This window comes from Aspergillus flavus, chromosome 7 (genome assembly GCF_009017415.1).
Source record: "Aspergillus flavus chromosome 7, complete sequence".
NCBI lineage: Eukaryota > Fungi > Ascomycota > Eurotiomycetes > Eurotiales > Aspergillaceae > Aspergillus > Aspergillus flavus.
In genome coordinates, this window is record NC_092404.1 from 1 (window position 1) to 15,739 (window position 15,739).

General features: G+C 33.4%; 4 protein-coding genes across 4 annotated transcripts; 1 reads left to right on the forward strand and 3 right to left on the reverse strand.

Moving 5' to 3' along the window:
• Positions 1-4,384: 4,384 nt before the first annotated feature.
• F9C07_5145 (uncharacterized protein) lies at positions 4,385-5,567 on the reverse strand (the record flags this gene model as incomplete). The annotated part of the gene is made up of 2 exons (XM_041294536.1): positions 4,385-5,314; positions 5,373-5,567. The coding sequence occupies 2 exons, from the start codon at positions 5,565-5,567 to the stop codon at positions 4,385-4,387; spliced, it is 1,125 nt and encodes a 374-aa protein (XP_041149781.1).
• Positions 5,568-7,646: 2,079 nt separating this feature from the next.
• F9C07_2280418 (uncharacterized protein) lies at positions 7,647-8,165 on the forward strand (the record flags this gene model as incomplete). Its single annotated transcript, XM_041294529.2, has 2 exons — positions 7,647-7,968; positions 8,035-8,165. The coding sequence occupies exons 1-2, from the start codon at positions 7,809-7,811 to the stop codon at positions 8,163-8,165; spliced, it is 291 nt and encodes a 96-aa protein (XP_041149782.2). The 5' UTR covers positions 7,647-7,808.
• A 2,681-nt stretch (positions 8,166-10,846) lies between these two features.
• Positions 10,847-12,296, reverse strand: F9C07_2280419 (uncharacterized protein). The gene is made up of 2 exons (XM_041287120.2): positions 11,471-12,296; positions 10,847-11,385 (listed from the first exon to the last, which is right to left on the reverse strand). The coding sequence occupies exons 1-2, from the start codon at positions 12,191-12,193 to the stop codon at positions 11,302-11,304; spliced, it is 807 nt and encodes a 268-aa protein (XP_041149783.2). The 5' UTR covers positions 12,194-12,296; the 3' UTR covers positions 10,847-11,301.
• Positions 12,297-13,236: 940 nt separating this feature from the next.
• F9C07_2200496 (short-chain dehydrogenase) lies at positions 13,237-14,426 on the reverse strand (the record flags this gene model as incomplete). Its single annotated transcript, XM_071509484.1, has 6 exons — positions 13,237-13,343; positions 13,396-13,489; positions 13,684-13,854; positions 13,903-13,992; positions 14,030-14,275; positions 14,385-14,426. 6 exons carry the CDS (start codon positions 14,424-14,426, stop codon positions 13,237-13,239), a joined length of 750 nt encoding a protein of 249 aa, XP_071366780.1.
• Positions 14,427-15,739: the final 1,313 nt, after the last annotated feature.

The following is a 15,739-nucleotide window of genomic DNA, read 5'->3' on the forward strand; positions in this document are numbered from 1 at the left end:
TGACCCTAATGTTGACCCTAATGTTGACCCTAATGTTGACCCTAATGTTGACCCTAATGTTGACCCTAATGTTGACCCTAATGTTGACCCTAATGTTGACCCTAATGTTGACCCTAATGTTGACCCTATAAATATATAATAAATATAGTGATCTAGACTTGAAATAATTATAGAATTTTACTAGTCTATAGCTACTTTAATTAAATCTATTATACTATAAATTAATTAACTTTAATTAAATATTAATATTTTAAATTATTAAATTTCTAGCTTTAGACTAAGCTAAAGCTAATTTAAACTCTATATTCTTATCTAAAGAAATTTTATATAATTCTACCCGGTGGAGGTGGTTAAGATCTATAGATATATTATAAAGATACTTTTATTACTAGATAGAAAATTCTAATTAATTTAGTATAGATAGGAAGCCCTACTTGCAAGATACTGATCTGCGTATCAATCCCTCTTCTAGGTTAGAAATTATAGTAGGAAAATTAAGAATCAATCTTCTATCTTTAGTATCTACTATCTAGTGTCTTACCTATAAATCCTTATCTAATTAATAGATTCTCTACCCTAACTTATAGATATTTCTCTAATATCTTTCTTAATTTGATCTAGATAGAAATTATTATAATCTATACAGATTATATAAATTATATAGCTATTTTTTATTATTTTTAAGAGTTCTATATAATAGATAGCTATCTTATAGATCTTTAAGACTTATAGATATCTAATATTATCTTTTCTAAGAGATTATAATTTTAATTAATACTGTTGTTATAGATCCTTATCTAGTATATCTTATTAAAGATAGATATATAAGATAGAATAATAATAGAATAATAATAGCTAATTTTTAAGTAAAAGATATTTAATAAATAAAAAATATCTAATAAATTATTTATCTAGTAGTTATTTAGAAAAAGCTATAGATATTAATACTAGCTATTATAATAAAATTATATATATTATAATAATAATATAACTAAATATATTAATAATATAATAAATTTATAGTATTAATAAAATATATTATATTACTAATATAAGAAAATTATAGTAATAATATAATTAATAAGAATATATAAAAATATTTATTTATATATTTAATTTAGTTTTTTATAATTAATCTATTTAATTATTATAGAGTTATTTTTAGTAATAAGATTAATTTTAATTTATTTATACTTTTTTAACTATTAAGTATATATATTTAATAGATTTGGCTTTTTAAATTTAAGTCTAGTATTAATAGTAGTCTAGTATTAACTATATTTTTATAATAATAGTAGTCTAGTATTAATAGTAGTCTAGTGTTAACTATATTTTTATAACGATAGTAATCTAGTATTAATAATAGACTAGTGTTGACTATATTTTTATAATAATAGTAATCTAGTATTAATAGTAGACTAGTAATAATAGAAATTCTATAGTGATTTCTTATTTACTAAGACTATAATCTAATAATAATAAAAATTAAAAAATAACTTTAGATTAGTATCTCTTAAAATATAGTCTATTAATTAATCTTAGACTTAATAATAAAGCTCTAGATATAATAATTATATAATTTTTATAAATAATATTTAATTTAAATTTTAATTAAATATTATATAGAAAAGAAGATATTTATATAAAAATAGTTAGTAAAATAAATATATTATATTAATAGAATATTAGAATAGATAATAAAGCTTTGGTAAAGTATTAGAATTAAAATTATAAATTTCTCTATATTTATAATACTATAGAGACTATTATTAAAAATATTATATAATTTAATAGTTAATAATTTAATTATTAAAAAATTATAAATAGAAAGATAATAGTTAATATATTAAATAATTATAGTATGAAAATTAAATTAGATTAGCTTAATATATCTATTAATTTAATTTAATTTTTATACTATCTCTATCTACTTAGTATTAATAATTTTAAACTTTAATAAAAATCTAATAAAAAATTTTAAAAATATATAAGAACCACTACTTAGCTTATAGAGAGATACTCTTTTAAATATAGTAGAGAATATAGAAATTAGGGGTTATAGTGGTTGGTCTTTGTGTCATGAATTCACCCTATAGAATAAGAACCACCGCTCAGTTTATAGAGAGATACTCTTTTAAATATAGTAGAGAATATAGAAATTAGGGATTATAGTAGTTGATCTTTATGTCATGAATTCACCCTATAGAATATAAAATATTAAATATATTTATTTAAGTTTACTTATCTACTATTACTATATAGAATTTATTAAATTCTTTAGATTCTTCTTAGTATTTTTATCTAGATTTTTATTTATTTAAACTCTCTTATCTATAAATAAATAGTAAATTACTAGATCTAATATAGTCTACTATAGTTGCTGCTGTTTCTTCTACTACTATAGAATTATTCTATATATAGAATATTTTTCTATTTATAATATTTATATATATATAATAAATATTATAATCTACTACTATAGCTATATATATTTAGCTATATTATCTATATCTAGATATATCTATAGTAAATAATATAATATTTATTTTTTTAAAATTAAATAGTTTTTATATAAATAGTCTAGTTTATATATTAAATAATCTATTAGCTTTTTTATATTACTCTCTCTATTATTTTCTAAATATATTAAAATTATTTAATATAGTAAAGTTTTATAAATACTATATTTATTAGATTATCTTTAGCTATAAATTAATATCGTGGATATTTTTATTAATATTAAATAAAATATAGATTTATATTTTATTTACTATCTATTATATTACCGCGATAGTTTTATTAATTTATTTAATAAAAATAAGAATATATAGCTTTATTTTATCTCTATAAATATAGATATAATAGAATCTAATATAAAATAGAAAAATTTATTAATAGTATATTATAATATATAATTATTATATCTCTATTTTCTACTATATTTATTTTATTAGAGTAATCTATCTACGCGATCTCTATTATATCTAATTATAGATTATTTATTAATAATTATATATACTATATATACTATATCTAATATATTAATATTAAAGAAAATTCTATTAATATAGTAATCTATTAAAATATATAGATAAATTAAACTATATCTAGTTAATCTAATAAAAAACTATAATCTTTTTAAAATCTATTATTATATTTTTCTACTATTAAATAGTCTTCTAAATCTAAACTATATTTTAATAAAATTTTCTATATATACTATTTTTTAAATAGTAAATAATTTTATAAAGCTATACTCTATATTAATAGATTTTATAAATAATTATAGATAATTTATTAAGCTTTTAAAAAATAAAATATTCTATAATTAAAAAAATTAACTAGATAATTATAAAATTAAATAAACTATAATAAAATATATTAAAATAGATAAATTAAATTTATTATAATAATCTATTTACTTCTAAGTATAATACTATATAATAGATTAATTCTCTAATAATATATAATTAATGCGGTAGTCTAAACTTTAAATAATTAAAAAATTCTACTAGTCTATAATTATTCTAACTAAATCTATTATATTATAAATTAATTAATTTTAATTAATTTTAATAACTATAAATTATTAAATTTCTAGCTCTAAAATAAATTAAAGCTAATTTAAATTCTATATTTCTATTTAAATAGATTTTATATAATTTTATTTAATAAAAATAATTATAGTCTTCGATTAAAATATAAGAATCTAGATATTACTAGATAAAAAATCCTAATTAATTTACTATAGATAGAAAGCCCTACTATTAGAACATATATCTATAAGTTCCCACCCCTTCTGGGTTAGGCCTACTGTTTATAAAGAATAATACGCCGGCAGAGCGCTTATACCTCTATTCTCTATAAATAAAATAATATTAAAAGTTATTCTAGTCTATTAATAGTTACTATTAATTTTTTATAGTTACAGTAATAATAGAATTTATTCAGTAAAAAATTCATTTACAGAGGAATTTCTTAAGAGAGGATTAAGAAAAGAGAAGAAGTATAAAAAATAAAATATTCTAATTTATTTATTTATACTAGATTTTGGTAAAGCCTAGCTATATATGCCGCTCGATAATGAAAGATAATAAATAAAAATAGTAGATATATTGCCACACACTTTTAGTAGCAGGAATATAGAAGAATACAAAAATTCAACTAATCAACAGGTGCGGATGCGGGATGCACCCTACATCCCCGACATTAGGGTACGTCTCTCATATGCTGCCAAGTATTTAATGTTAAGATCATTCCGGATCAGACATTCTAAGCCCCAGATCCGGGTCTTACGAACTCGATGACTGGCAATCCGAGACCAGATGGATTGCTTGCGATTTATGTAATTATCGGGCCCAGTTATATTCACGCATATCAACATTCACTTGATGAAAGGGGCTTTTGCCAGAGCATCAGCTTGAACTTTCCAAATCTCTCTTCCCAGCTCAACCAGCCTGGGGCCAAAGTCCGCGATAAAATCGTCTACACGAAGACAATCATCCAAGATTTCTTTCCGAAATTCCGCCTCTGACCCAAAGGTCGCCAATTGCCAGATTTTCTTCCATTTCAAGATATTTCGGACAGCCTCGGGATGATTATTTTGAATATCTTTTGCCACCAGGTAGAAAGAGGAACGTTTGGCGTGGCCTGTCTTGGGTTTAATAAGTTTCACAGAGGCAAAGCGAGTAAATTGCCAGATAAGATTCGCCGAGTCCCATGCTTCCAGCTTATGAAGGAGTACAACCATAGTTCCTCCATTTCTTAAGTGTTGGAGGCCAAGAGCTAATTGAGTAACAGTCAACCTTCGCGCTTCTACCTTCTCTCGATAAGGAGCGCGTAAATGAGTCCTGAGAACTTGGCCATCGCATATGACCAGATCAAAGGCCTCTCCCTGCCCGAGCTGCTGGGGTAAGAAATTATGTGCGTCTGGGTGGTCTTGGGGTACATTGTTAACGCCCATATCGGCAGCCAGCATCGTGACATCCAAGTGGCGCACGTCAACTTGGAAAGCTCTCGGGAGGCGAATTTTGTGGCCGCCACAAGAGGCTGGGAGGCTGAAAGCAACCGCACGAGAATGTGGGTTTAATTTTAACGCTGTCTCTAGAAAGCCACCTGGGGCCATGCACGTATCGAGAATTGTAGGGCCCCCCTGGTGCCTCGAGTGGATTTTGAACGCATTGCTAGATTGGTGGAGCTCTTCTCCAATCTTCTTCATTAAGTTATAGAAGTGGATTTCATTCTTTTCAGAGCTCTGGTCGGCATTGCGACGCTGTGCTCTGAAATAAACATCGCCCTTGGGGTTTTCCCATCCCTAGCAATACCATGAGTCGGGCGTTGCTCTATAGGCTTGTTCGGTTGGATAGACGTACCTTTTTCCGTAGAAGACTGAGTTCTCGGAATTCACTACTTTGCTTGTTCAGGTACTGAACGATGGTCTTGCTGGCATAGTTGAATTTCCTCTCGTCAAGTGAGTGGTCATAAATTGGGACAGCGGTTGCAAGATCGGGCTGGGGACTATTTCCCGAACGACCACTTTCCTTTACTTCTGGTGATGCGTCGTTCATGGTGTGAGCTATTTGTACGTCGCGGATACAGTACCGGGCGGACTTGGGAATTCTAAATGTAAGCCTCATTGAAAATAGCCGGTCATCAATCTTAAACGTTCCTTTTTTTATCACTTGAGTTGGGCCTTTCAATAATCCCTGTCGGGTGCCAGTGCATATGCCACGTTTACATTGGGCACCACGCCTGGGCAACACGTCCAACTCATCTCAATCAATACTTTCTGTTCGGAAGCTATCAGGGAGCCTGATCACTTTCTGATACTTCTAATGAAGCATTTGAAAAATACATGAAGTTATGTGAAATTCCCAAAGATTGAGAGCTCATCACAGCCTTGGGTTCTTCGGAGAGGTGAGCGGCGGGGTTCTATCCGTGCTGAACACTCCAAGTAGAAAGAGTACCCGAGCGTGGTAATAGGCAAACAAGAAGAGATTGCTGGAAATATTCCTTGTACGATGCAGAAGGCATGCACGCGCCCTTGTCAGCTGCGGATAGGTGGTTAGGAGATGCACCTCGCGGTATCGGATGTCGAAAATTTTCTATTAATAAACAAGTTGCTGGACTGCCAAGGGCACAGAACAAGACTTGGTTCCGAGACCCAGTTCGTATTGGTAAGAATTGAATGAAAAGGCTGCCATGTGATGAGGCTGTGACTTGCCCAATTTTGCACGCTGCATCGCCCGATGTATGTGATGGGGCAATGCCGATTACGACTCTGATAAGCAGCGGAGAACCCTGTCATTCGGGTCTTGAGACTGTTAACAAGGCCTGAGCGGGTTCAGCGCGCCATTTGGGAATAACTTGTCATTGGCTATATCTCACAGCTCACCGCCCAAAGCTGATGCGAACAGGTGTATAGAGCCTCGTTCTTGGAGACTGATAAGACAAAGGTGTCCATTATTCGCCCAAGGCGACCGTGCAAGGAACGGTCTGAACCCGGAACCTGTGTGAAGCTGCACGCATTAGCGTAAAACAACACTAATGCATACACCCATACCGATGCGTTGTGGTGGCTGAAAGATATCGAGGATTTGGGTGACTCGTTCCGTCCCTGTAAATATATTGAGAGCATTTCGCGCCAAGGACACATGAGTACTTCGGGGACCGTGGATGAGATGCCACGGCGGAGAGTCCAAGATACAGTATAACTCCAGACTTGGGTATAGTATTCTCATCCAACGTGAAGCATCATTGAAAGAGATTCCTTGCGGTAAACTAGTGGAGCGTGCTGCTGGGTCCGATGACTACGAGCTACGTTTAAGCTGGTTGACCCATCATGGTGCTTCCTATCGAGAAGTTCAAGGGGGAATCAACAGACTCTCTGTTGCTAATATTATGACAGAGGGGATATCCGAAAAGCCAAATAGCTTTTCCCAAATGGGCATCTTTGGATATATTGGCCGAGATGGTATTCGATCTCCCTGGTCGTAAGAGGCCCAGGTCATGTGAAGCTCATCGTCAAGGTCATCGTCATTATCTCATGCGTTTGAGATGGAACCTCGGGCTATCTCCAGGAGATATCCGGCGGTCGCGAACACTCTCCTGAAGGCTTCCCCTAGAGCACCAAAGCGGAATTAAAGGATACTAGAGGTAGATTTTTAAGACTTTTAAGCCCAATACAATCTTTATTGTCGCGAGGATCCGTTCGTAGAGCTCGTAGGCACGCTTGATTCATTGATTCTGATGTACTTACCCCGTATCATCAATCAATGACGTCCTAAAATACCACGATAACAATACACAGAATTCAGCATCAATTTGCAGTTATTGAACCGGAGTAGAGTTCGGTGCGGTATTCCTCTCGACACTTCATTTTCTCTACCAAATCGAAACATGGTCTCGAAAATCTAACCAAGTCAAATTTCTGCGTTTGTACTGGTTGACGATGTATCATGTTCCCCTGCGGAATGTCATAGGGAATCTATGATACTGGCAAGGGATAGCTAATATTCAATGACCATAGGATCTGGTGTTTGGCACTGTTTCATTTCCCTTACATACCGTAGCGGGTAGTGATTTAAGTTGAGTGGACCCCTCAAATAAATGCGCTGGACAGGCATGCGGCTTCTACAAAACGTAATATCCGCTACTTCGGCAAGGTGGGTTGGTAGCAAGAACACCGAGGGCGAGGGTTGCCTTCTCTGGGAGTGGCATATAGAGTGTTGGAGGATGTTGTGCCGACAGGCCAGATAAATCTGCTTCTTCTTCAAGATCAATCAGTCTAGACGAAGTCTCAACCGGAGATGATGCTTTTCAAATCCGTTCTTGGCATCCTTTGCTCTAGCAGCATGGCAGCCGCTCATATGGAGATTAGCTGGCCATATCCTTTGCGTGGCCGGTTCGACCCCTACAGCGACCCTTTTCTCATCGACTATTCAATGACCAGCCCTCTGTACCCAGATGGTATGTTATGTTTCAACTTCAAGAACCATGCTTTCAGAATTGGCACTGTCTAACGGGTACCCATAGGTTCCAGTTTCCTCTGCGAAGGGTATCAGATGAACACTGCGTGGCGCGCAACAGTCAGTTACACTGCAGGCGATACCTACAACATCACACTGTCCGGCAGCTTGGGCAGGGCGCGTAAAACGGATCAATAAAAATTTTTACCCACCACTAATATATAGAGTGTAAGCGGCTGCAGCATCCTACAGTTGTACTCTAACCAAACTTAGAATGATTATAAAGGCTTGACCGAGCGCTTATAAAATATTAATAAGAGATTACTACTCCACTTATCTGGAACTCTTTCAACTATTTTATACTCTAAATTAAAATTAGAACTAGAATTATTAGCTAAAATTAAAATGAATTATAGTATATAATTCTATTAAGAAATCTTTATTATAGTTTAAATATTTTTAATATTATTATTACTCAGTGTTTTCACCGCTACTAATTATATTACTATGTATTATTATTAAATCTACTACGCTATCTCTATAGTAGCTCTAATATTATCTATTCTCACTACCTCTATAATTTAAATTTTAAAATTTTAATCTTTAAAACTAAAGCACGTTACCTTAGATAAAATATAATTTAATTATTTCTATACTATACCGGCTATTAAAAGTCTAGTTTCTTTATTATTTAAACTAAAACTAAAACTAATATTATTATTATTACTATTAATAGTTTTTATAATTAACTTATCTATAGATAATTTATAGATATTTCGATAGAGTATATTTTTTTCTCTAACTGAAAACAGTAAATAATAAATCGATATTCTTAATTAATTAATAAAAAAAATTAAATATAGCGCAGTTATAGAGAATATAGATTAACTTATCTAGAGTAAAAGAGATTCTATCTATATTTATACTAAAGGGATTAGTCTTTTCGGTATCTATAGAAAAAGATATATTAATAAATTAAATTAATATTTAAAAAGATAAGACTTAATAGATTAATTATATATAGTAACTAAAATAATTGTACGTTAGCCTGTGATCTTATTAGTGGGGTTAATATATAATAGTCTAGAGATATTATATTAGTAATACTTATTTTTAAGGCTTATAGCTAGAAAATTTATTAGACTATACTAGCTTCTTTATATATAAATATATTAATAATTCTAATAAATATATCTTGAATTTATATTATTCTATATATTTATTTATACTTTAACTCTTTTCTTTTAATAATAAAGTACAGTAAATTAAAAAGTTAATAGGTATTATAAATCAAATACTATATTAAATATAGTATAGTATCTTATATATTATTATGTTTTATATAAAAAATTATAATGTAGACCGCTTATTAAATAGAAACACTATTTAGAATTTATAATTTTTAAAAAATAAATCTATTTGAATATTAATTACTATAATACAATTTAGAATAGTATAAATTTCTATATTAGAATTATTATTTACTAAATATTAATATTATAGATTTAATAATAACTCTATATAATAACTATATTATATACTCTATCTACTATATATAGACAATTTAATAGTTAAGTAGCAATATTAGAGTCTAAATAAATAAAATCTACTAAACTATTAGCGCGGAGAGTGGTAAAATAATTAATAAAAAGATTTACTATTTAGCAGCAGTCCCTATAAATAACTCTCTAATTCTTTTTATTTATAGCTAGCCGGGTACCGCGATTATCTATATATATTATTTTTATAATAATATATAATAGTCCCCTATTAGTCTTATTTTATTAAAAAAAAGAAAAGATCCTTTTAACTATAAAAGATAATCTAATATCAATAATTAAAAAAAGATAAAAATCAGTTTTTAATCTATATAATATCTACTACTTACCTTTCTGTCTGTATATCTCTTGATCTATTTCTTATATCCTACAAAATTCTCGAATTTTAATTTAGAAGGAAGATCTAACCTACACTAGCGACTGAGCTTGTATCCACCAAAAGATATATTTAAACAAATTTATTTTATTTATAATAATTTTACTATAATTTATATATATAGAGAAACTATTTTATTATTAATATTTTTCCAGCTTTTTTATACAATAGTAAAATAATAAAATTAATAGAGAGAATAGGTAGTAGAAATTAAATATAGTAGAAAAGATTATTTAAAAATCCAAGACTATAGATTAAAATATTTTTTTATTTTATTTATTTAATAATTTAATACCTAGTAAGTATCGATAAATAGTATAGCATCTTATGAGCTAATTTTATATAAACTATATTATAATTATATATATACTATAGTATAGTAGTAAAAAGTAGTACACGCGAGTATATCTAAATAGAATATGAATAGTAGTTAGATTAAAATTATATTATTATTCTATATACTATAATCAAGAATAGAGTGTGCCAGGGGCGGGTCTAACCCACTAACCCGTTCGCTTAATTTAAATGAAACCTTAAATTTCTGATTTTATTCAGATATATCTAGTATATATATATATTTAAAAAAAATATAGATATCTTTAAAAATGGGTGAGAAATTCAATGTCTTAGATTTAGATTGAATATATATATAGGGCACCTTTTGAAAATTTGTAAAAATTAAGCTTTTTCAGGAACTAGATATGTTTAGATTTAAAATTAGATCTAATATTAATATTTTATTCCATAATACAATCTAGCTATAATATCTAAACTCTCCGTAATATATAATAGTAATTCTCTTATTTTTAATAAATATATATATTAGTCTAAAATAATAACTTTTTATACTCAATTTATAAAAGTATTAATATATAAAAATAGTTAAGATTCCTCTATTAGTTTACAGTTTATAATGGATAAAATCTATAGACATAGCTTCATATTTAACAGCTTATATAGATAATTATATTCTATTTAATAGATATCTATTCCATAAATAGTTAAGCGTAGATTAAATATTAGCTGCATATTTTCAATGGCTACTAAGATTCTACCGCGTTACTAGTTGCGGCGGGCCAGAGCGAGGAAACTGGTTCTTAGAACATCCCATAACAAGTAAATACAGACATTCTCACCCTCCACCGTAGACCAATCAGCCGTATATCTCTAGTATTCAACTACCTACTTTACTCGACGTTCGGCCAGCGCTAATATCTAAAAGGAAAAATGCAGGACATCAGCCATTACCAAGGCGTTATTGCACCACCCTAGAGTGTGTTTCGGGGCGGGTCCGGGTCCAAAATCTAGGACCCGCCCGAAACACACTCTAATCGAGAGACCCAGAACTCCAGGTAAAGTCTCAGCCTACCTCATCGCAAATTCACGGCATCACGGATATCTATATCTTCGAGAACCCTCTTGCAGGTAATGCTGTCTCTACATCAAACTCAGTCGTGCAAAGCAAAAATGTATCTTTCAGAGACTACACCAACAGATCAGAATTTCACTTCAGTAGCAAGGCAAATGAAAAAGGAACATTAAGTTATAATTTTGGGGAAGGGACTTACTCCCAATCGAAACTTCTCATTGATTCTTTGATAGTCCTCTCCAGCAAGCATATCACAAAAATGTCGGATAGAAGGATAGTGCACGATGGAAATTTCATCCCACTCCTCCTCTCCCTTCCTCTTAACATCTGTTTCTGACTCGACGTCAGGTCGAATTACCGTCGCTACCAACTTTGCATTGCCGCCTCGCCTACCAGCAACGGGACCAAACGCCTGCCCGTACTTATAATAGACATCCTTTCCGCCAGGGGAGTTGAAATGTAATAAGTTGAGCATGGTTACGGGACCCGAATGCTCAGCTGACAATTTATGCATAAAGGAGAGGAGCTCTGGTGTGACCTCGAGGCTTTGAGAGCTGGTCCTACCTTGGATGTGGTTTATGGACCCGGTTAGCGGGATGGAGAGGGCGGCACGCTTCAGTGATTGGGAGCGGGCAGGGTAGGTTGCCAGCAGCTTAGAAGGGATTCCAACTAGGATGCGGTATTCGGATTTCACTTGGGACTGTAGGAATTCTGGTATTGGGAATGTATTAGACTCTTCACTTTGAATAAGCACAAGGAGATCCCATGGGGTTGGTAGGGCATCCTTGTCAACGAGAACCGGGTGGATGACGATATGTCGGGGTCGTGATGCAACGATGACCTTGCGGGTAGACTGGAGGTCTTGGAGGAACGTGGGCGCATCAACTTTGAGAGCAAGAAGGTGGAGGGTTGCCGTGGGCATCTTGGGCGGTTGCTGTTTTATAATTTGGGAAGGTTGTTATCGGAGGCAATTGCTTTATGTATCTCTTCCAAAGGGGGGACCGTGGGCCCGTCCCACCGCTGGCTCGCGAGTCAGATGTAATGATCTGGGACTGAGCCATTTCAATAACGTAATTCCCGTACAAGCGGGCCACCGCGGCCCGGTCACACGCGTTTTGTACGCGCATAATTTTATGAAGTTATTTAACCACTTGCTATACTACCGCAAATGCCTAAATTATCAAAAGCTCAGGTAGAACAGGAGGATAGCATCTTACTAGCTCTATTAACTATTAAAAATATTAAAATTACGAGACATTTTTATGAATGAAAAAAATATGTTCCCTAGCACAATAAATGCTATAAAGGAGGACCCTTCTTGCATCTATTTTGTGGAATTGGCAGTTAAGATAGGCCCGAATTCGATCTTGCATTGCCCGACCTTCGCCGAAAATGTACAGTTCATGATACACACAGACAGCTGAGAGGCTTGTTATGGGCTGTCAATGCGGAAACATGATGATAGACTTTATATAGAAGCAGAAGGGGCTGTTACCTCCGCCTCTCCATGTAAAAAGCGGCACTCAAAGTAGGTTTACCTTGGCAAGTTTCTGGAGAAATCCTGTTCTCCAATGCCAGTATATGAGCTTAGTCTATATGGGTTGCAAAACCATCATCAAGGCAGGCAAATGTACCCTATTCCTGCTTCTCTACTCAATAGGAAGTGGATTTCAACACTTAACCCAATATCTTGCGACCTTCGCTAATACAATAGAACGGGACCATAGCATACATCTCCTCCTGCGCCCGCATTAGGAAATACACATTACGGTCAACACCAAGAGCAGCAACAGTTCAAAGCTGATTCAACACTCTGCTTCAATATCAATCTAGTGATAAGACTTGTAAGACACCATAAATCCTTATGTTGTAACTCCTTGGCCCAACATATTCGCCAAGTGCGTCTGCACAGATCTCAGATGAACAAGCAACACCCTAAATCCGCGCTACTGCCTTCCCAATCTCCTATATATATGGTGTGACCTGTGTTTCGCACCACTTCCAGTACTTCCAGCAGAGACTTATATCTAACAGATCCATGCGCACTGGTTCTAATTTGCCGAATGGCGCGACTAGAGAGGCGAATCAGTTTCTGTATTAACAAATATTGGGATTCATACTTACCCCAACCGCCGTTATTCTCTTCCGTAATGGATGGATGAAGGCCGGCAAAGTGTTCTGCGTAAGCCCCATTAATTGGAGGGTGGCTAATAAGTTTCTAGAAAGAGTCAGACTACTTTGGGCAGAAAAAAGGCTTCAATAAAGCGTGAAAGGAAGATGTATACAAATATAGCTAGTTATAATTTAGGCATTGACTGTTGGAGGTTGGTCACAAAATTGCCTAGATTTAAACTCTGTTAACAGAAGTTAGTAATTATTAACAATATTAATAGAGTAGTACAGTTATTTGACTATATTAATGATGCCCTTGCTTCTAGCTCTTCTTGCGTACTTAACAGCATATAGAACGTTTCCCGCTTTGCTTCGGGAATATTTACTCCAGATCCCTGCGTCATGATAATAGTCTATGTTAGAAAAATCAATCGCAGGTATAGGAGCAGTGTCTGCAGCACTAGAGGCAATCTAGACCACTCAAACAGAGTTCTTTGGGGCCGATGTGGTTGTCTTCACCAAGAGGGGATGAAGGAAGTGGGTAAAAAGGAAATAACCCAAACTGTTGATTCCCAGCTGTAATTCGCAGCCTTGTACAGTCGTGGATCCCTGGGAGCGCCATCACCCCGGCGTTGTTCCAGAGGACATCTAGTCGGGACTCACGAGTGAGGAATTGCTCCGCAGATGACTTAATAGTAGCCAGATCATTCAGCTGTAAGGGGTGGAACAGCAGTTCACCAGATGACTTAGGGTGAGCTTTCCGGATCTCTTTGATTACTTCTGCAGTTTTTTTCTCACTCTGTGCCGCTAGATATACTTTGGCATTGCGCTGATAGAGTATTGCAGCGAGCTCTTTACCGAGACCGCCTAAGCTGCCCGTTATAATAAAGACCTACCGTTATAACGCGTTAGTGATTGGCACCATTCTTTAAGAGTAGGCAGAGCGGGAGATGGTCGCCAACCTTGCCTTATTGGTCAAAGAGGTTCTACTCGGTCAATACTGGATTGTGAGGGAAAAAGGTACTCTTCCGAGATAAAGACATAATAGGCGATAATAAGTGGAATTATCTTAAGCGCTAGAGGTAGGAAGAAGATAAGAATTAGTTGAATATGCTTAGATTCTTATATAGAGATCTGGGGTCGCCACCCGCTTTCAAATTATCTTAATGGGAGCCATATTTTTGCCATCTCCGGAAGTTTTCGAAATGCAAACAAACTGTTAACTCCGTGGATTCGCTTCTATAGGCCCAGCCATATTTGCGGGGAATATGGCCGCAAAATATATCCAAGGTTCCTACCCACAGAGTGGAGGGTTCGCTTCGAACTTAGTACACGCTAGGGCAAACCCAAACTCTTGCGTAGTTATGGTGGCCGTATTCACTGTGGATACAGAGTACTCAGTTAAGGAGTGATTGCCAGTTTCCAGGCCAATCTATCTTATTCAGGTTTTCCAGGCATATATTCTTTTTACTCGATACCTCCTCTAAACAACCTCAAAGTCCCCTAAAAGACTCGACAGAGTAAGCGATATATATTGTTTTGTATATAAAGGATATGATGGCTTACTTTTCATATATACTGCTAGTCAACTAGATATTAGTTACAGGCCTTGAATTATCCTACTATACAGAGAAAAGATAAATATATAATGGAAAAGGGATTTCTATATATATATGCTTATAGATCTATTATCGGCTATAACACTAGAATACACTCGCTCTAGTGCAAGATATTTCAAAGCCAACGGCTATACTTCACCTAGTCTTTGCAAGCACTGCGCAATATCCTCGAAACTGATCCTAGCCATCTTATCCCGTGACTTCCACAGCACTCAATAAAATGTTACCATTGCGCAGTACAGAGCATCGAGTGTAAAGAGGCAAATTCTAATAAACTGATCTTTAAGTGCGCGGATAACTATCCAATATTACTACGATCTTCAAGATTGTATTGTGCGTTTTATTACTAATACTTCGCACAATATTTGTTGTATTAACTTATAAAGTCTACTCTTCAGGTGTCTTAGTACTGCTAAGAGTAGATAACTAGGTTCGTTGGCTAATTTTTCTGGATAACAGTAGTTGTCGAGAAGTAAGAATAGGGTAGGCTAGAGCAAACAGCGACCGGTAGGGAGATCTAGATATGCTTCTATATTATTAAAAGCTGATAAGTTTCTCTTGAGTATAGCACTGAAGTTATATAATTCCTTGGTGAGGACGGTGGCTATAGTAGTGCTTTGTTTGGTGGGAACTTGCTGAGACGTATGCCGAAATTTCATTATATGATTGATGTATATAGCGGATTGACATAGACGGGTGCCCGTCGGTCGATAACGATTGAATTAGATGTTGGAGCC

Bases quoted from the DNA above. Each gene is read 5' to 3' on its own strand.
- F9C07_2280419 (XM_041287120.2), bottom strand. From the start codon at position 12,193: ATGCCCACGGCAACCCTCCACCTTCTTGCTCTCAAAGTTGATGCGCCC. The intron at 11,386-11,470 runs GTAAGTCCCTTC...CTGTTGGTGTAG, and splicing joins ATGAGAAGTTTCGATTGGGA to TCTCTGAAAGATACATTTTT.